This window comes from Oryzias melastigma, linkage group LG14 (genome assembly GCF_002922805.2).
Source record: "Oryzias melastigma strain HK-1 linkage group LG14, ASM292280v2, whole genome shotgun sequence".
NCBI classification, from domain to species: Eukaryota; Metazoa; Chordata; class Actinopteri; order Beloniformes; family Adrianichthyidae; genus Oryzias; species Oryzias melastigma.
The window spans coordinates 21,890,285-21,912,531 of NC_050525.1; the positions used below are offsets into that span (position 1 = coordinate 21,890,285).

At 37.1% G+C, this 22,247-nt stretch overlaps 1 protein-coding gene across 1 annotated transcript in view; it reads left to right on the plus strand.

Annotated features, from left to right (window-relative positions):
* Positions 1-385: 385 nt before the first annotated feature.
* The window catches only part of stk32a (serine/threonine kinase 32A), a 49,144-nt gene continuing 27,282 nt past the window's right edge, over positions 386-22,247 (plus strand). Inside the window, exons 1-2 of the mRNA XM_024265993.2 lie at positions 386-617; positions 18,534-18,571. Coding sequence (XP_024121761.2) covers positions 424-617; positions 18,534-18,571 — 232 coding nt within the window. The 5' untranslated portion in view covers positions 386-423. The remainder of the gene's footprint in view (positions 618-18,533; positions 18,572-22,247) is intronic.

Below are 22,247 nucleotides of genomic sequence, written 5' to 3' on the forward strand. Positions count from 1 at the left end.
CTTTGAAACGTCAATATGACCTAGAAGTAAAATGCTACAACAACCTCAGTTAGCATCTGGTTTTCCTCTTTATCGCATCTGGTTAAAAAAGTGGTTTTATTATGATAATGCAGAAACTCTGCTGGGTTAGAGCTTATAATATAGCATTTTGAAAAGCTTCTGTGTAGATGTCTGTCCCCTGAAGGCACCTAGTGTAACCAAATTAATATAATATGATGTTTTTCTTTACTTTCCTCGTCTGTCTCATCCAACTGTTGTCTTAAATTTTTAATCTTCCTGCTCCAACCCCAATTTTACCAACCTTTCTTTTTAATAGAAATGTCTTCTCAGTGCTAACTTGTATTTATCTGTCAATTGCTTCTAACTCATATTTTAAAGATTTTTCTCTATCCACAGCTCTGCTCTCCCTGCCTCTTAACATCCATGCTTTTCTCTCTATACAGGTATTCCTTCCAAGACGAGGAGGACATGTTTATGGTGGTGGATCTGCTTCTGGGTGGAGACCTGCGCTATCACCTCCAGCAGAACGTGCACTTCTCAGAGAGCACCGTGAAGCTCTACATCTGTGAATTAGCCCTGGCGCTGGGATACCTGCGCAGCAAGCGCATCATTCACAGGTGAGGGCTTTGAACTCTTTAATACTGGAGATGTCGTCTGTGACATAAATAAAACACGCTCTTTGACATACTGTAGCTGTTTACGTGACCAACGTGAAAACGTAACAGATTACTAGCGTAAAGTGTTGCCTGAAGGTGCAAAACCACTTTTCTTGGCTTGAGATTCAACTGAATTTACGTTAATTACCAGTTAGAGTTATGATAGTCGAAAAATGTCCTGTTTGCCATTAATATGGCAGTTTAACATTTGGATCAGAAGATGCACAGAGTCTCATCTCACAGCATTCTAGATATGTCAAAGATGTGCATCAAATCTACTTTGCCAAAACAAAGAGTTGTTCAGACGAGGAGTTTTCATAAAACAAACTTAAATCTACAGGGCTGTAAAAGCTGCATTTACACCATATGCATTTCACACGGCAGAAGCATGTAGTTTTCATTTAAAGATGATGGACAGTGGGGAGTTAGGGAGTTGCAGCGAGGCGCGTCTAGAGTTAAAAAAACAGAATTTTGTCGAGGACAATGCATCATGTCAACCAATCAAGGAGTCAGCTTGGGTACGTATGACGTGATCAGCAGGTGGAGTTCAAATCCAACATGGAGGAGTGATTTGACATCCTGATTTTTTCTGATATTTTTCTTATTTTCATCTAGACAACAATAAAAGAGATAGCTTGTTTTTATTTTTATTTTATTCTTCTCTCAGACTAATTCGGAACAGCAAATCAATCTCTGAATGATCTCATGAACCCTAACATGGAGACAGGATTGAGACCGATGGTTCTGTAGAGCTTTTTAAATCAACATCATCTGTGTCTTCCATGCAGGGTAAATGAGATATACACAGACACCGCTCCATGGTGTGATCAAGCTAAAAACTTTTGGCGGTAGCTCCTCCCACATCCGTCTGGAGTTTCAAACTTATTAACGCATTTTTGGACATTTTTGGTAACACTTCCTTTTACAGTACAGTACTGACAAGGTACTTATAGTGTATTTACATGGTGCTTTTTGCGGGACCTACTTGGTATTTTTGTGGTGCTTGCTGCGTATTTATGTGGTACTATTTGGTTCATACTTATCTGGTACATGCTGGGTATTTATGCTGTACACACTGGGTTTTTACATAGTATGTGTCATTCGTAGTACACACCACATGTAAGAACAAGACAAGTATAAATAAAGTACTTTTTTACTTCTTCATTTATTGCATTTCTCATGTTTTTTATCATGTGAAACAAGATAGTAGGTCAACTACCTTTGAAGTACTTGTAAAAAAAAGCCTAGAATTTACTTTCTATTTCTATTTATTACATTTTTCTTACATGTTTTAGCACAACATGTAAATACCCAACAGGTACTATGTAAACACCCAGTGTGTACACAGGGGTAAAAGTAGATTTTTTGTTATACCGGTACTACCAGTTCTGGCTTACTCTCACCCCTGTGTGTGCAGCAATATTACCTAGTAGGTACCACATAAGGATGAACTAAATAGTACCACATAAATGCACAGCAAGTGCCATATAAGTACTGAGTACATACAAAAAAATTACAATTTAAATACCCTGTAAGTACTATATTGTAAAAGAAACCATTACCATATTTGCTGACACAAATTTGACGGGTGAATGGAATTCTGGGTGAATGCATCATCAGACTACCAAAACCCAAAGTTGATTTGAAGATGTGGCAAAAACGTGCAATTTCATGCTGCATCTTTTAAGAACATTTAGTAGTAAAGATGTAATCTCTCTTATTATTTTTTTATTTTTATTTTTTATCACTGTTTAACCTTGTAAAATGTTCTAAAATATTTCACCACATGTGTACACAAAGGTCAAAATACCTAATGGGTAAGCCATGCTTGCATTTTTTTTCCTCATCAGCTGACTGTTGTCTTTGTGAAATGTAACCAACTCTATAGGAAGTCGATGTGCTTCATTTAATTTTGAAAATGCACCTAAAGTGCCTCAGCAGCAGACAAATCCTCCAACATGGCAAAGTCACCGAGTCACAGGGCCAAGAACAGCTCGGCTACTGCCAAAATTATTATCTCAAGTTGTTAAGGTGATTTAAAAAAAAAAAACCTTAAATAAGCTGGTATGGCTCCATTTCCTGCCAGTCTGCATTAGGTTCACCGAGTAAGCAAAATGTTAAAAAACTGAACTTCTCTCTTGTTTTGAGACATTTTTGTCTTTTTTGGTTAATTTTCTGGTAAATTTTCTGCCATGTTTTTGTCAAGTTTTCATTACAGAGATATTGTCACCTTTGTAGGTTTTACATAAAGCTTTTACTCTTCATTGTATCAAATATAGATCTTTTTTTAAAGATGGACTTGTAGCACAGGGTGGTGTGTACTTTAAACAAACTCAATACCTTTGATTTTCATGACACATCCTCTATCTGTAATGAGTTTTTCAGAGTATTTCTCCACACCGCTGAGCCGTTCAACCTGTTCATCCATTCAGTAATTTCCTTTTTTACTTTTGATCTCTCTTATTCAGACAATCATTTGCTTTTCAGGAAGATAAAAGAAACAAAGAGTGTTAAAATATATATTTTTCTGTGGACTTACTCCTCCACTCCAGTGATTGATGGAAAAGGTAATCACAGAAATAAAGCCTACTCGGATCATGACTAATAGGAAGCATCAGTGCAGCAGGGAGCACTAATTTATCAACACCCACAAATAACAAATGACACCACTTAATGTTAAGCAGGCCGCTTGCCGCTGCTCAAGCTCTGGAGCCCTTTTAGGAAAAAGAGAAAAGGAGGATGTGGCAAAAGAAGACAGATTAATAATTTGGTTATTCATGCAGCTTATTGAAGGATGTGAATATTTAAATCATGCTTTCTATTTTAGTCCTGAGAAGGACAGACTTTTTCCACTTGATGCGCAGGTGTTCTGGATGTTTGTTTAGATGGAATCAACATCCTTTCAATCTGCATTCATTACCTTCAAATTGGAAGAGTGACAGGATGTAACTCTCAGCTCATCTGGATGGAAATTGAATAAAAAAAGTTCTGGGTGCACACACAGGAGTGCAGCAAGTGAAAGCAATTCTGTCTGAAGATTTGGTTGAAGTGGGTCAAAAATATTATCATTGAAGCTTTTTATTTCACAGAATCTCTTAAAAAGAGAAAAATGAGAAGAAAATAAAACAATAGGGGGGTAGTGGATAAATGGAAATTTTGATGCAAATTGATGCACATTGCATCAAGCTTGAATGGTAAAAGCTGCACACGGTCGGAATAAATATAAGCCTTCAAGATGTTGCTTTGTTTGTATCTCTACTGCATTCTAATGCACCAGCATGGACAGTCCGCTGTTAGTATTAATTTGGCTCTACTTTTTAAATGGAAAAACAACATTTAAAGTGAAATGTTTTTGGAGATTTTGACATGTTCTTGTGTCATTTTCATAAATATATATAAAAAAGTAGGATTAAAACTGCATTTCTGAGTATCTGGCCCGCCAAATCATTTTATATTATTGTTATTACCTGCCGAATGGTATCTTGCGCCGGTAACATATTGTAGCATCACTGCGATTATGGAGGCTGAGAGTTCAGTTATAATAATCTATGGACTACCTTTCTTTTTGGAACTCACAGCATTTTACATCTCAGTGGTGTCATCATCCTCTCCCTCCGTTTTATTCATGGTGCAGAAATAAATAAACATAACCGGATAAAATAACTAAGGCCAAAACAGAGTAAAACAGCCAGAAAACAAACACACACCAAAGAAACCTGAATGATTTTATGTTTTTGCTAAAAACCGCACATTTTATTTTTATTTCTAGGTTTTTTTTTGTTTGTTTGTTTGTTTGGCAGCATGTTCACATTTGGATCATTTTAACATAATATATTTTATGGATATAAAAAATTTTGGGTTATGTATAAGTTGAATTTTTCATATAAAATGATATGAAAGTAAAATTAACGTTTTTTTCTTTTAACATTTAGTTTATTACTGTTAACTAAATATATTTTTATGGAGGGTAAAATATTTAAAATTCTTTGAGTTTTAAGTTGATTTATTCTGGAATTATATTCCTGCCTTATTTCTGTTGATATTTACGTTACAAAGTTTAATTTTAAAAGTTTTAAAAATGTAGTTTTAGTGTATAGTTTAAATGTTTAGGATTTTGGTCCCCAGTGCAATTCAGTTTTACACCCCTGGTGTAAACAAAGGGTATAATGGGAAATGTGGGCAGGCTTACTCCAAGCCAGCAGACCCGGCCATAACTAAAAAAGAATTTCTAAAGCTTAATCGCCATTCTGCTAAAACTATGTCAAGGAAAATAGCATGTTTTTTTTTTAGTTTGGCTAAAAACTGCATAATCATCTTAATAAAAAACATTGGTAATGCTTTTACAATAGATCAAAAGATGATTGGAGTGGAACTTTGACAGACAAAATATCCCTCTTTTCAATCACAAACAGGTTTTGTAGCCTAAAATTAAAAAATGTGCATGAATAAGGACAATAACTGAGATTTAACAGCTTTGCAGTTTGTTTCATAGTTTGTAATGCTGTCCATTTTAAAGTGCTAATCATCACAAAATTATTATAAAAATGTAGTAGTAAACATAATTTGAAATCCTTGTTGCAACATTTATGTATTTTTTTCCATATCTCTTTTTTATATGTTATAAAAAGAAGAAATATATAATTATTTTGCAAGGCCATAACCTTCGTCAAAAGAAGTCACTCTCTGTAAATGGTTAAAAAGTTTGATTGGAGGTTATGACTTTCACTTTTTCAACATGTAATGAAAAAATTAATAAGTAGCCGTAGGCCACCGCTAACCGTCGAGAGCCTTTCTTGTGGTTCCCGACTGGAGAAATCCCTGAGGGTTCAATAATATTCCATCTCGTTCTCTTTGAGGCAGCAGCCTTTTACTGCACCCACGAGAGCAGGCGCTTGGAAAAGCTATAAACAGGAAACCAAATGACACCTCCACCATATTTCCTCATGAGCGAAATAGTTTTGGAGCGAAACAAAGGAGCATGTTTGGGAACTGTTGATGTCTTTTCATCAGGCGCAAACAAAAGCTTGCCTTTGATTTAAGGTAATTCAGGATTGGTTATTGTTTTTGCAGCAGCCTCTGTGGGGAGTATGAATTATTAACAACAGCCTAAGTCTCAATTAGATGACATCTGCAGAGACTTGATGAGTCTCTCCAAACAAGTGGAAAGATAAATGGAAAGTGTGTAACAGGGGAGATGACAGTATATTTTCACTGGCTGTGGCTGGTGTGCGCAGGTTTACCCGCTTTCACGTGAGCAGATTTTGTCTCTGGATAAAACCTCGGGTGCGTTTCAACCCCTCCTAGAATCCTCGTAATGGAAACACTCGGATGTTGTCAGCAGCTGCTCTCGGTGAGTCAGAATGCAGCTGCTGTTCATTTAGAAAACAAAATTCTCATCGGAGATCTTTAGACAACAATCGCGCTGAAGCTTATGGTTTTAAGAAATGCTTCAATTTATGTGTGTTGAAAGTTATTTTCATATTCTTAAAGTCAGAAAACGTTGAGAATTATTTTTGCATCGGAGTTCTCTTAAAGTACCAGTCCAATCGTCTTTTGATATTTTGCAAAAGCATTCCCAGTGTTTTTTTTAATTTAATTTTATTTTATGATTGCGTTGTTTTTAGCCAAAATTAAAAAAACCTGTGTCATTTTCGAGGAATTATTTTCTCCAAAGCGACAGTAAATCATTAGAAATTCGACTCTGAATTGTGGGTGGGACTGTTGGCTTCTTGTAACCCCACCCACTCGTTCCATCATTCCTTTGTTTACATTCTATCCAGCTAGCTTACAACCCCTCACAACCCCAACCTAGCATTAGATATGCAAAAAAAACTGCAATATTTAAGCTATCCAGCTGTGTTGTGTTTTGAGCCAGACGCCATCTCGGAGAAGAAAAACAAAGACATACACTGATCTACTTCTATCCAAGTGGATGAATCAGAATGGAGACAGCAGGGAGCTTGTGCCCCTCCAATAGTAATGTATGTGTAACAACTACAACCTTTTTCAAGCTACATTTTTTGACAGCTCCTGAATCACAATTATTTGAAGAAAGAAAAGCAATTTTGAGCTTAATTTTCTTTATATATTTCCTCCATCACCAGAAAAATGCTGCAAGGCAGGACTGGGAATACCTTACGATACGATACGTGATACATGACTCACGAAATCGATGATATCCATCCATCCATCCATCCATCCATTTTCTTGTCCGCTTCATCCCGTTCGGGGTCGCGGGGGTGCCGGAGCCTATCCCAGCTACTGATGGGCGAAGGCGGGGTACACCCTGGACAGGTCGCCAGTCCGTCGCAGGGCCTCAATCACACACACATTCACTCTCACATTCACACCTAGGGGCAATTTAGAGTCACCAATTAACCTATGAAGCATGTTTTTGGATGGTGGGAGGAAGCCGGAGTCCCCGGTGAAAACCCACGCATGCACGGGGAGAACATGCAAACTCCACACAGAAAGGTCCCAGCCGGGATTCGAACCGGGGCCTTCTCGCTGTGAGGCGAGAGCGCTAACCACTGCGCCACCGTGCAGCCCATCGATGATATCACACAATTAAAATAAAATCTGTAATAACTCACAATATATAGAACAGATTTTTTTGGGGAAACTATATCCCCATTTATTTTGTAGCTTCAACACAGTCATACTAAACAACTTGCATCTTATTTTGTGACACACATGATAAAAAAAATGCTAAAATTGGTCATACTATGTCTTTGACAAGCATTGACGCCAATTAAATTGGAATTATCTGTAAAATTCAGCATTAACAACAGTAAACACGAACAGCAGAGCCACTACTTAGTGCAAAAATGTTGTAAATAACAGAACAAAAATTAAATAGTTCAAGCAGCTCGTGACAGCCAGTCTTGCAACGCACGCCCCCTATCTACCTCCAAAGGAACATCTCACCAAAGGATGACAGATATAAGGTTATTACAACCTCTTCAAACAAAAATGAAAGATTAATACTTGGTGAGAACCAATCGCAGGACTAATGTCGCAATTTATCGTAATATTTTGGCACACCACGACTACAAGGACGTGAAAAACACCAAATAAACAACAAAAGTGTGTCTGATACGTGAACTGTTCGTTTTAATTCTGATAGATAAACCATGTCCAGTTGACATCCTTTCTGTTAATAGACGATAATAGTTAAATAAACACAAACTGACAGCAGCTCCAGAAGACAAAACTCCATTACCTCCAGATTTATTTTTGTCTGGAGGTAATTGAAAAAATGTTGCATTAGAACTGATGTGGGCTTTTTTATCCCTCAAATCTCTCCCATGAATCCTCTGCTGCTCATGGAGCCACTCAGTAGTCATCATTGTTTCACTTCAGACAGCCTGTCACATATAAAAAAGGGGGGAGAGGTATAATAATTTCTCCACTTTTTCTGTGCAGGCAAAGACAAGAGTGAGCCAAAGCCGCAATACAATGTCACCATTTAAAACACTAAATCCTGTGAACTGGCGCTCGATGGCCACGGTTAAATTAATCCACAGTCAGGCCAGCAGATCCATGCATGATGAAATAAATTGCAAGTTTGTGTTATGAACATCAAAAATGTCTTTGGAAACGGGGACAGAGTTGGTATAATGGCAGAGCGTGAGCGGTCCTGTTCTGCATATGACAGCAAAGCCATCTTAAATCAGACACATGCATATTTAAACGCAATCGTAAGTTCTCCGCTGAAAACTGACCGTTTTATTTATTCAGATTTTCATTTGGAGGAACTACAGCCTACTGGGACCCAGCTGTTGCAACAGCAAGGCTAATTTAACCGAGTAATTTAGGTTTTCTTGGCCCTTCCTGACTTGCAAACTCTCTCATTTTGTACTTCATTTATCTACAAATCTTTATCTTAGCTCCTTATTTCATTTCCTTGCATTAATTCTTTTTTTTCTTCTTCTATATCCCCATTCTATAGTCAGCTTCTTCCAAGGAGGAAGTGGCACAAGCAAATCATTAATTTCCTTACTTCTCTCACTTCAAGACCTGCTGCCAAACAGGAATATGCTTTAAATTCCCCGATCTGTTTAAGTGAAAGTGACAGTTAGTGGGGCTCACCACAAATCCTTCCACTAGAAATATATAAAAAGGTCCTGCAGGTTGAGAGGAAGTAAACAAGGCCATCCCTCTTATTTCCTATCATCTGTTCAAAATAGAGAGCATTTGTCATGTCTTTGGTGAGGTATTCTTTATTCATAGAGCGTATAAATGTTTTATTTCCCAGCAGAAGTAAGGGAAGAACCCAGAGAAGCAATGATATGCTCGTGCCATCTCTCCAATTTCCATCTTTAAATTGTAAATTAATTATTGTTATTGAAAGTCTCTCTCAGCTCAGCCCAGCTTACAACAGCACATTACACGGTGGGAGGAGGACCGCGCTCTGAACATGACCGACTGTTTATCGGCAAGTCGGCTCCAAAAAAGATCACTAATTGCCTGCTTATGTACCGCGCTCACGTTCCTGTCTGTATGAGAAAAGCCAGGAGGGGAGATTCAAGCAGAAAGCCTTGTCTTTGGAAATTCACAGAGGCAGACTGTGGGACTCAGAGGAGAAGATAAAAAGAGGAGAAGCAGAGCCAGTCAGAGGGGCTGGAGGGGGCAACATGTTTCTGACACCACCTAAATGTTCCTGATGTTGGGAATTATTCATCCCTGGTAACTGGTGTGTGGCTTTTGGCTTTTTTTGGTGCCCATGAGCTTCCTTCAGAGTCTGAGCTTTTGTAGCCAAGCTTTGCATTAGACTGTCAAGGCCAGCCGCTGCGCACAGACTTTGATAATGAATAAAGAATGAACATCTCAGCTCCGGAGTCGGCACAGAAAGTAGATTTACTCATTATAGAAGCACGCGCGTCTGCACCTGCGCTGTTCTCAGGCTTGTCAGAGCTGCTATCTCTCAGCAGAAAGAAGAAAGGCTGAGTTAGCGGTGCGATTTGTTGGATTGGAGCTGGAAGCCTCTGTGGGTCCAGTTGAGATTTCAGTTCACGTTCAAAGGCAGTGGCTGTCTGACTAACTCTTCAGCGACTGGTGGGCGTTGGTACTTACAGCTGAGCCATTCTGGTTCTGTGAGAAGCTGTCCGTGCACAAACGTGTGTGTCTGTGTGTGTATCTGTGGTTTTGGGAGTGTGATGTGACTTAGCTGTAGGCTTTCTGGGATTTCTAGAGCTTCTTGACTCTCAGAGAGGGAAGGAGAGGAGGCACAGTTTCAAACCGCTCTGGGCTTTTATCCCAGAAAGAGGGAGACTAAAGACAGAGATAAAGAGCCAGTGAATAAACTAACTCGTGTTAATATTCATTGTAGCATTTTATTTTATTTTATTTTTTAAAATAAAAATAAAAAACTTAATTCTATCATCGTCAATACTGGTATTCATGACTCGAGGATAAACAGAAATGATGGCCGCCAGTGAGAGTTACACTCGAAGTGGCTTGAATCACACTGAAATAAATAAATGAACTAACCGATAAATAAAACAACATGATGTTGGTTAATTTAGAAGTGGGAAAAGATTACTCAACATGGATGGCTGCTGTTTGTTGGGAGCACTGAGTGGCAAAGTGGTGGCTGGAGGGGAACCAATATAATATTGCTGGTGGAGTATCAGCAGTTTCTTCCTTACTCATCAAAACTTCATTAAGCCTTCTCTGATTTATAATGTCTCAATACGAGTCTTTGCTAAACCTTTAATACTGAGTGTAGCCGCTCTTTGACATTCAGTAACTCTGTGACCATCAATGCGATCAACATGAATCATTGAATTTTCATATCAATACTACACTTTACTTTAGTAATGTGTTGCATATCTGTGCAAAACTGCTTTTCTCAGCTGATTTACATTGATTACATCAGCACTTCACCACTGTAAAGTGTTTCATATCAATACAAGGCTGCTTATCTCTGCTTTCTCTGAGTATGACGTTATTACATAAACGGTTTGAGGGGTTGCAACAATGTGACCAGTGGAGCTTTAGCTGCACAATTCCAATGGTACAATTCAATGCCTAAAAACCCAACTAAGCATTCATTGGGTCTATTATTATAATCTACTTCCTGCATGACCCATTACCACAAAATTACCTGGGTCTAAGTGGGCTAAACCGGAACTACACAAGTATTAAAAATTTTGAGCCATTTTTCAATTGTGACATATTTGCAGTTCCCTTGTGGAAAAGCTGAAATTTAGGATTATGTACAGAGTAGTCCACCAATCCAGACCCTCCAAGGTTGTTAAAACTAACAAATAATGATAAACTTTGGAAAAAGTTTTGTTGGGGGGCTACAGTGGTCACTTGGTCAACGGTGAACCCATTCCTACTTTATTTTCTCTTCTTTGTTTGGTTTTATTCTTTCCGCAATTCGGCAGGAAATTACTACAGCTAAATGTAAATGAGTCTCATGGTTGGAGCCATATTTCCAGAGGCATGATTAAATCAAAACACAGAAAATGAGATAAAACTAGACTCTTAAATCAAGAAAACAAAATATTTTAACTGATCTCAACCTAGCGGTATATGGTACACTGGGTGATGGGGGAGAATAGACAAATCTGGTCACTACACCTATCAGGTATGGGGGTAGTCTGCAAGATCAAGCTGATATTTGGGCCGAATCAGAATTCTTCCCCTACCCCTATGGCTTCTCCAATCGTAGGGGCATTTGGAGGGGTAGTGGTGTCCAAAATATTTTTTTTAAGGGAAAGAGATAGGGACTTAGGACTCCACATCAATCCATCGATAGGGTGATCCACGTCGAGGAGAAACATTTAAATGTACGCAATGACTTTTTAATGTTATAAAACTGACATTTGTATGTGTTTTCCAAGCACTATTAATGGTTTAATCGAGGGGTAGTACCGACTAAATTTGAAGACTGTATTTTTCCATAACTCTTTGTTTGGAGGGCAAGAATTCGGATTTGGCAGTTTCAAAAACTGGTTCAAAAGCTTTAAAATTGATACAAAAGACTGTTTAGTATTGTCCTGTATTCATATTATTGAGTATTTCTATTAAAGTTTGATCAGACCTCAGATTCTTAAAGAAAGTGGCTCTTTTTATATAATGTGGCTTTATCCATCAATCAAAGTTGAATGTTTTTTAAATGTATAAGACGGCTTTAGGTTACAGTTTTATGAAGTCACACATTGGGATCAGACTTTTTGTTTTTCTCGTTGCTAGTCTCCGTACTTCTGGAAAGCGTGGTTTCTCAGGCCCTCCCAGTATCAGTTTAGTCTCATATGCCTAAGTACAGGCTTCAGTTTCTCGTCCGCCTCTGATCGCATGCTGTAATGAGGTCATTAGATCCTGCTAATAGCTTGTAGGGTCAGTCAACCAAAAGAAAAGCTAAGGAGATCAGCTTGCACTCAGCCAAGCCAGCCCTTCGTCCGGTTACCAGTTGGGAGCACCGGAGCCTTTTTACCTGGATTGCACACCTTGCCCTGTTATCCTCGTAACTCGGTTTCCTTTAGACATCCTTTTCCCACAGTATTAAGGAACTAACACTTTGGTCTGTTTGTTTTTAACCCAAGTTTCTTCATTAGTTGCCCAGGTGTTCTAATTGATTGATTAGTAACAATTTTCTAATGGAAAGTATATACAGTCACATCTATGTTCTCGTTGCAATGGATCCACAAGCATATCCTTTATTACATCCATTTTAAAATTCACAAATATAAGTAATAACATTTAAAAAGAGCAAAAAAGTCATCCAGAATATTTAAGAGCGCCTATTTTTAGTTGTACATATACTTTTATACATTTTTTGTTTGCCTCAGTTTCCTCCAGATTTCAAACCCCTCTCAGGTCTTCTAAAATAGTCCAACTTACAGATATAAATGTTTGCAGATGGCAGGAGTTTCAGCTCACCAAGTTTTTTCCCACTGCCCTGCTGTGACCTGCCGGAGTCCCATCTGTCTTTTGGCTCCAGTAGATACTGGAGTGTTAATGTTGCAGCAGATGAACACATGACAAATCATCTTTTGATGTATTGTAAATATGTTCCCAGTGCTCTTTTAGTCACGATGATGCAGTTTTTAGGCCAAATAAGAAAAACTGCTCTTTTCTGGGATATAGTTTCTGCAGAGCGACAAAGAAAATTGCTACTGCTTGTATTTTTGGTATAAACTTCATGGTTTTTGAAATGTTGAGTAAAATATGTCCAATAGGAAATCAAAGAGAAAGTGGTCAAATCATTCAAAAACATGGTGCACTTTGAAACTTGTAAACTCCCGCATACTTTCAGCTAGAGACACCATTCAAACTTTAAAATGTTCAACAACTATCGACTTTTAAGGTAATTTAGAGTTTAGCTTCATTTTAGCTACATGCTAACTGTTTTTGGCTAAGTCAGACATTTTTCCAGTTTTTAGGCTAATGTGTTAGCATTATGCTAACTGTTTTGGCAAAATAACATTCTTTATAGATTTTTTTTAGGGTGATTTGGAGTTAAGCTAATTTCATTTTCACATTATGCTAGCTGATTTGGCTAATTTAGACATTTTTCCAGTTTTTTGGCTAATTTGGAGTGTAGCTAATATTTTAGAATTATGCTAGATGTTTTGGCAAAATTTGACATTTTCCCAGTTTTGGGGGCTAATTTGGGGTTAGCTAATATTTTAGCATTACTGAAAACATGGATAAAAAAAAAAAATCAGTCCACTCCTACAACTCTAACATTCCAGGCTGGCTTTGGGAGAGATGGGAGATGAGAATGAGTCTTCAGTCTTCTTCCTGGAGCCCTTTGTGGTGGTTTCTTCTAGCAGCCAATCCACGCTGGCACTGGAACACCACACCAGTCATATTCCAGCACCTCCACACTGCTGGAACACCACCGTCCAATCATAGTCCAGTACCCGCATACTATTGGAGAACATACAAAAAAAGGAAACAAAAAGAAAACGTCCTGAGACGCAAAGATTATGCTAGCTTAATTTGGGGTTAAGCTAAATTTGTTCACATTATAGCTGATTTGGCTAATTTAGACATTTTTCCAGTTTTAGGATAATTTGGAGTTTAGCTAAAATTTGAACAATGCCTTAGCTGTTTTGGCAAAATTTGGCATTTTTCCAGTTTCTTTAGGGTAATTTGGCATATTTTAGAAAGCTTTCAGCTTCAGCATTTTTTTGCTATCAGTTTCAGCATTTTCAGCTATCAGCTGCAGCATCTTCAGCAGCCACATTCAGCTTACAGCATTCACACTAGCATTATCGCAGCTAATGCCATATGTCTAGTTGTAATAATGTTGTCAACATTGTATTTTATTTTACTTTTAGCTTATGTTACTTTTTTATAATTATTTTTTATTGTTTATTAAGACCATTAAAATTTTTAACATATTGGTTATTTTATTTCATTTTTTTAAACAAAATTATCATACCTAATATATATTTTAATGTAGCAGCTGAGTAAAAGAAAATGCAGTGGTTAGAAATCAAGATTCCACTAACAGTGTAAGTGCGGATGGAGCTAGAGACGGGGTTAAGCATCAAATTTTTAACAAGACCTTTCAAATAATGGATGAAGTAATGAATATGCAGCTTTGTGACATTGTTCCACCCTGCATTATTATCTACAGTCATCGAGAAATTATCCTACATCAGTAAAATCAATGAAAAGTATAAACATGTGATGAAAAAGTTTCTATTCTAATTTTGTCTAAAACTATCTTTCCTTCTGTTGTTTTTGATTTCTGGAATTCCTTCAATGAAAAACAAAAGTCTTTAGAATATTATTTAAAAAACAAGAGAGATCTGAGTCAAAATTGCCATCACTGCTCTCAGAAGCACAGCTCCTCGTCCTAATGAGAGTTTCTGCTTTCCTCCATCTCTGCGTACAGTCGTCTCAGCCTCTCCTGGTCCTGTCGCTTCATGATGACAGCATGGCCTTTCGCTCTGAACGAGGCTACCTTGTTTTCCCCCGCCGCCTGCTTTTTTAGTAGTGACACTTGCCCCTCCTGTCCCCCTTAGTACAATCCTTTGAGTCGAATGTCAGCTAATTAAGGGTTACACGGCCGACCTTTCTCAACCCCACCTCTGCCTGTGCCAGTCAAGCTGCCAAAGCACCTGAGAGGCGAGCGCCATGCCGCAGCTTGACCTTGTCGGCAAGAGCGCACAGCTGAAACAAATATTCATGCGCCGGTTTCTGTTGCCTTTGATATGATAAACACTGCTGGGATCCCAAGAGGCAGCTGCAGACGTAATTAAGAGAAAACACAGAGGATGCAGGCATTGGACCAAACTGCCTAGTGTCCATTTTATTTAATCAATGCTCGCCTTACTTCTTTTTTAATCCAACTCCAATGATCTGAATCCAAACCAAATTACACCCAAACAACCACAAGTGAAACTGTTTAATAATGCAATTTTATGTTCCCATCTTTGTTAATGGAAACGCAATCTGAGACGGGTTCTGATTATTGATTTCTGCCTCCTGTTCAAATGTTCTTCAAGCTGTTACACAGATAATAGGAAGAAGGTGCTGAAAACATGATGCACCTTTTAAACTTTTATAGTCAGTATTTACTTTTCAGAAACAATAAATAAATCACTTTGAGACTACAAGACAACATAAAAAGACTTTCTCGTGTGTTTAGAAACTACAGAACTCTTGACATATTAGAAAATAAAAAAAGTTCCCTCAGATGAACATTTTCAGGACAAATTAGTATTTTGTGCAGTAATTAGCATTTTATTAGCATTTTGTGGGCAAAAAAAAAAAAAATCCTGCAGACAAATGCAAATTTTGTGTGTCAGTTTAGTATTCTGTGGGTGCAAATGAGCAATTTTTGCAATTTTTTGACACATTTTAAGCTTACAAGTGAGAATTTTGTTGCCACAAATTAGTATCTTGTTCACTAATTAGCATTTTGTTTGCATCTTGTGGCCAAAAAGAAAATACCTTTTCTGCAAACAAATTAGTCAGTACACATTAGCTTTTTTTTCTTTTTGTATTTTATGGACACATTAGCATTTTTAGCAAACAAATTAGTTTTGTGTGGGTATACCTTAACATTTTCATTCCATTATGTGGACACATTAGCATTTCAAGTGCACAATTTAGTATTTGCGCAAAATGTAGCTTTTTGTAGGTACGAATTAGCATTTTTTTTTATTTATGTGGACAAATTAGCATTTTCAGTGAGCAATTTAGCATTTCGTGCACTGATTAGTATTTTATTAAGATTTTGCGTGCAAAAGAAATTACATTTTCTGTGCTTAAATTACTATTATGTGCACTAGTTAGCCTTTTATTAGCATATTTTAGAGAAAAAATTTGTATTTTGTGGACACAATATTGCTTTTTTATTCCATTATGTGGCCACATTAGCATTTACATTAAACAATGAAGTAATTTGTGCACTAATTAGCATTTTATTAAGATTTTGTGGGCAAAAAAGATAAATTTTCTGTGGACAAATTAGTATTTTATGGGTAAAAATTAGTACATTTTTGCATTATGCGGACTGAATGATTTTTAGCAAACAATTCAATATTTTGTGGACACAAATTAGCATCTTGTTGGTACAAAAAAGCATTGTCTTTGCATTTTGTGGGCACATTAGCATTGTTAGTGCAAAGTTTAGTGTTTGCACCCAATTTAACATTTTGTGGGTACAAATAAACATTTTCATTGCTTTATGTGGACACATTTGTATTTCCAGTGAACAATTTAGTCTTTTGTGGACACAAACAAGTATTTTCTTAGCATTTTGTGGCAACAAATGAGCATTTTTGGCACACAGAATAGTATTTTGTGGGTAAAAATTAAAATTTTGAATTTGTTACCACAAATTAGTATTTTGTGGTAACAAATTCAGAACCAATTTATGCACCTAAAATGCTAAGTAATTAATATATGGCTGCAAAATACTAAATTGCGTGCACATAATAATAAATTGTGGCCAAGTAAAATACTAATTTGTGTGCAAAAAAACGTAATTTGAGGGAACCTATTTATTTATTAATCTATTTCATATCCAGTAGGAAACAGCATGGGTTACTGTATGTTCCAGAAAGAAGTATGTCAGCACATGAGATACAGGAAACAGTGTCTCAGTAAATGTCAATGTCTCCAACAATGAGAGCAGACTTTGCCCCGAGCAGATAAAGATCAAGGAAAATTAGGAGAAAAAAGGAGAATAATGGTTTTTTGAATAAAAAGGAGCACATGGGATATCATGTGTCCATGAACTGTTCTTTGAAGTAGCTCATTGTCATCAAGGGAATGTGGGTGTTGCCAGTGGTTTTGTGCCACTATCTGAGAGTACACTCTGGTTTTCTTTGAAACTGTCAAAAGTTTCATTCCATTTTAATTATTCTGTTTTTGTAGTTGGGTTTGAAGTTGGTTTAGAGTAGACAAAAGTTTTGAGGCTTTGTGGTGGTTCGAGCCCAAAACCAAACTTTGAAAAGGCCAGTTTGTTCTCACCAAGAAAAACACATTTTCAGTTCTTTTTTAAAAATAGATCCAGTTGGTATTTAAGCAGCTTTTTTTTCATAAATTATAGTTAAAGTTTTTCTACTTTGTTCCTCTTTGTATATTCTGTTAAAAAACTGTTTTGTATGTTGTCAAAAACATGTCCATCTAATCAAGACAATTTGGAAAGCATAAATTAGAACTATAAAACTGTAAATGTAGCGATATATACAATTTTAAAAGTATATTTTTAAGATATATAAACATGAATTTGATATAATTTTTGCTATCTAGCACATTTAAATTTTGGTGATGCCAAGATCTGTCTTGAAACAAGGAGACTAAAGAAGAGCAGTGACAGATGAGGAGAACCAGCAGATGCGGTGACTTTGGAGCCTCAGTCAGCACCTGTTCCTCTTCTCAGGTGTCTCTGCAGCTTCATAAACTGAACATACTGTTCTGTCCTCCCACTCAAATAGATTCAACACTCATTTGATTTCCACACACCTGCAGCACACTGCTTTAACACACAGCTATGATATCGCACCGAGGAAAAGTATTATACAATGTGTCTATCTTTACATTTGACTGAAGTCAATTGTAAAGATGGACACAATTACATTTTGGAAATATTACTTTTGATGACTTATGGATGCATTTTGGGTAATTCATTTTTAAATTTGCACTAATAGTGTGTCGACGCACACTGATGCTGAGCACTGGTGCAAAACCTGGAACCACCAGGAGCAATGTGGAGCCCAACGTTTTGCCAAAAGACACATTGACACATAGGCGGACCAAACATGTGATCTTCAAAGGTCAAACACTGAAAGTTAAAAGTTAAAGTCCCAGTAGTTGTCACGCTTTTAAGATGTGTGAAGTTTGTTCTACGTATTTGACCCATCCTCTGGTGGGAGGGGTGAGCAGCAGACACAGCTGTGCTTGGGAACCATTTGGTGGCTTATAACCCCCACAATCCTTCCCCTAATGCTGAGTGTCAATAAGGCCTTGGGTCCCAATTTAAGAGTCTTTGGTATGATTTGGCCTGGACACTCTACCACAAGGCCACTGAACTGGACTCTTCCTCTGCACCACAAAAGAAACAAAAAAACCTTAAAAAGTTATTAGAACTACAGATGTTTTTAGTCAATACTGTACCTAAGATATTAAAATGTTTTGTTGAATATTTTTAAATTTATATTTAAGTATGAAAAGATAAAGATAATTTAAGAAATATACAAATTTAGAATGACAATTACAAAAGCTTGAGAAAAAAAAATTAACATTCCCGTTCTGTTTTGAGCTGTCAGTTAAAAAAAATAAAAAATTGTAGCGTTTGTTATTAACATCAGAAACTCACAAACAAACAGCTTCGGTTACTTTAATAATAATTACACACAGAAACACTAATCCTCCTGCTTTCTGTGTTTCTCTTCACAGAGACATTAAGCCTGACAACATTCTGCTGGATGAGCATGGTAAGATCCTTTTAAAGTCATTCTTATTTATCTGATACACAAGCACACGCTTCAGTATCACAAAGTTTTACTTTGTCTAGTGTAAAGTTATCCAACTTCACTGAAGTGTCAAAATGCAACACCTAATTGTATCTGACTAAAGATTTCCGCCTCTACTTCCACTCTGTGGATCTCTTTCCTATAGATCAAAGTAGTTGTTATGCTCAGAGACAGGCTTCACACTCACGGTCTATAAGCCCTGCAGCACAAAGAAGAATGAAAACTTGTGTCATTAGATATTGTGGGAAATCAGCACAAAGAGAAGACAAGTGAGTTTAAAGCTTTGTGACATTTAAGCTAACTTGGTCGCTTTTAACATGTTTGAACTTTAGGTTAAATATGTTGGAGGTGTTGCAATGAAGAGACAGAAGTCCCACTCTGATATTTTTTTATCTATTTTTTGAGCTTGTGGTGTGTTTTCTACATCACAAAAAGAAGCTTTTTTTTCAAACTGCATTTTTGAATGATTTGAATAAAGAAATAATCAGAAATGCAATATTAAGCTTATATATATATATATATATATATATATATATATATATATATTTCCTCCATCATCAGAAAAATACCATATAAATATGCTTGTAGGAGCCATATATTTTGATAAATTTTGACTACTTGTTGCTTAACATTGATTTGGATACATTTATTTAATAACTAAGTTTTAGATTCATAACTTCTATTCATTGGTAAATGGTGTATACTTGTACAGTGCTTTTTTAAAGTTGTCTATCTATCTATCTATCTTTATTGATATATATAGTGGGTAAAAGGTGTGAAATATATGTGTGATGTGTTTGGATGCAGTGGCGGACTAACCATCAGGCAATTGTGGATTATCACCTGGGGCCCCCAACACCCACTGGGACCCCACTTAAATTAAATATCTAAATAATTTCCTGGCTAATTATTATTTAACTCCATCATAAAAAAAAATATCACTAACATGACAAAACACTGCTCATTTCATCCTCCCCCGTCCTTCTACAGCAAATGGTCATCATTTGAATGTTGATCCAAAAAAAGAAAATTAAAAGCATTTCACAAAAATTTGAACAACGTATGTTAACACTTTAATATCGGAGCTCCAGTGTTTAAGTTCTTTGATTTACTGTTTACTTTAAAGATTTAGTGTTTAAGCGTCACCGGTGACACCTCAGGTGTTAAAAGGTTAAACGACAACAAAACCAATGTGCAAGTAGACAGGAAAAAGAAGAAGAAAACTCAAAAAGAAGATCAAGAACGAGAAAAAGAAATGGAGAGGAAATGCAAAAAGAGCATCAGAATGGTCATTTTGAGAATATTTCTTTATTTTTTTTTATTGACCACTCTCAACAGTGTCCTGTGTGCTCCTTAAAAGTCCACCCGAGAGGAACGGTCTTTTGACCATCCCGTATGCTTTGTTATCCTCTAACCCTCTAAATTACAATGTACTGGATGAGAACTTCGCTCCTATCCATCCATCCATTCATCCATTCATTTTCTAAACCCGTTTTATCCTTTTCGGGGTGACCCAGTTTCTCTTGGGTGAAGGCGGGGGTAGATCCTGGACAGATTTCCAGCCTGTCACAGTGCGAGTTTGCTCCAAAAATGCTTAAAAACACCTGGAACATAATTTTTCTTAGAATGGGTCTTCAAGGAAGCATCTGTAGGACTCACACATTTTGTGTTCCTATTGGGGCTCTCAACGTTAATGTGTTAATACACGCAATTAATAATATATATATTTTTTATATTTATTATATATTGTATTTATTCATGCTAATTGATTACACGGATTTCTGATAATGCTCACTTCGTCAGGCATTATCCCGCTTATAACATGGTCACTTACAAAATAAATCATTATTCAATCGATTTTTAGTACTTTATTCTTGTTATATTTTAGGTCTAGATACCTATTTCACAAAAAGGCAGACTATTTGATAGGTAATGCGGCCTGTTGTCATGGTAATGCGACAATGCTGTGTCACGACGGGTTAAATAAAGCATCCGTTCAGAGAGAAAGTTCACCTCTTACTGCCTGTTTTTGTCCAGATCCAGATTGTTTTGAAGAAGCCTGCACATGTAGAACGTTGTGATCGGAACCTCTTTTTTTGGTGTGCATCCACACCCAGCAGCCAATCAGAATCGACTATTCACCCAGATCACTTAAAGTGCAGAAACAGTGTTTGATCTTATGGCTGTACATCAGCATATTTGTTTTCTTGGAGTAAACCATATCAGACAGTAAAAATGAAGGGAAACATTTTCTCTCAGGCCTGTTTTTGTACAAAAACTTTTTTATTGATCTAATTAATGTTTTTTAATCAATCGACAGCACTAGTTGCTATGAGGTGGAATGCAGAGTCAAAGTATGGAGCAAAACCTGCTTTAAAGAGCAATAAAACATGAGAACCGAATAAGAAAACAGCATAAAAAAGAGTGCAGACGTTGCACAGCTAACTGTTCTGCTGCAAAGACAGAATGATCCTGAGAGAAAACCAAGTCTTGCAGTTTAGGGAATTCAAACGCACACCAGCTTTAAATCAATCTTGCAAACCTATAAGCTTCATTGCACAAGAACACTGTAAGCGACTGAAAGGGGGTGGGGGGTGGGTCAGGGCGCAGCAGTGCGGTTGTCACGTTTCAGTCCTACAAGGCCGTCATTTGTTTGGGTGCTATGGTTTACCAGATACTACAGAGAATTCTTTTTTGAGGGTAGGAAGGCGTGACCTCTGAGTGATAAGAGCTGTGGAGCGGGCTTCCTCGTGGCTTTCAGCGCCGGCTCCAGTTTCACACAATTAGACACACCAACATTAAATGAACGCTAATCCAGCAAGGAAACAAAAACGTCTCGTCACACTTTTATGCTGAACATCATTAAAAACAACAACAAAAAAAATACTAATGTCAAAATACAAAAGCCATGTTGTGTCATAGAAATGTAATTTACAAAAATAACTAAATTAATGTGTATAAGACACTATATTCATATATTTTTGCCTTATAAATGTATTTTATTGCTATAATGTGTAAAAATAGACGAACTTGTGTGTTAATCTGCCACTTTTATCCATTTCCGATCACCAGAAGAAGTCTTAAGATCTGGACGCGCGCTTTAATTTCCATGCTGTGAGGAAACGTGAGGTCTCAGCTCTGCTGTTACTTCAGATTTTCAGACAGGCAAAGGAGGACAAAGCTGACATAGGAAGAAAAAAGTCATGCACTGAAAGAATAAAAAAATATATAAAACTGATGATTTTTGAAAAGATTTGTCAAAAAAACAGAGATATGCCTGAAGAGATAAAGAGAGACAGTAAAGGCAGCTTCGTTCTATTCAGTCCGACTGCCTCAGCACAACAACTCTGTGGAATCTTCTGGATGCAAACATCTGTGAATTTCAGTTGATAAAAACCCGCCGCATGGACGGTATTATCGCTCATCAGTATGATGAGTCCTATCCATTTGTTTCTGCCTGGTGCAATCCAGTCATCACTGAGGGCCAGGTCAGGTAATTGGATATCTGTGCTGCTCCATGAGATTTGATTGCAGCTTGTTTGCTGGAAGCTGCACACTAGCAGGAGTAAACTTTAGTCATGAGGGAGTTCATTTAGCTACTTAGGGATTCACCTGAATAGATGTTAGGACATTGTCT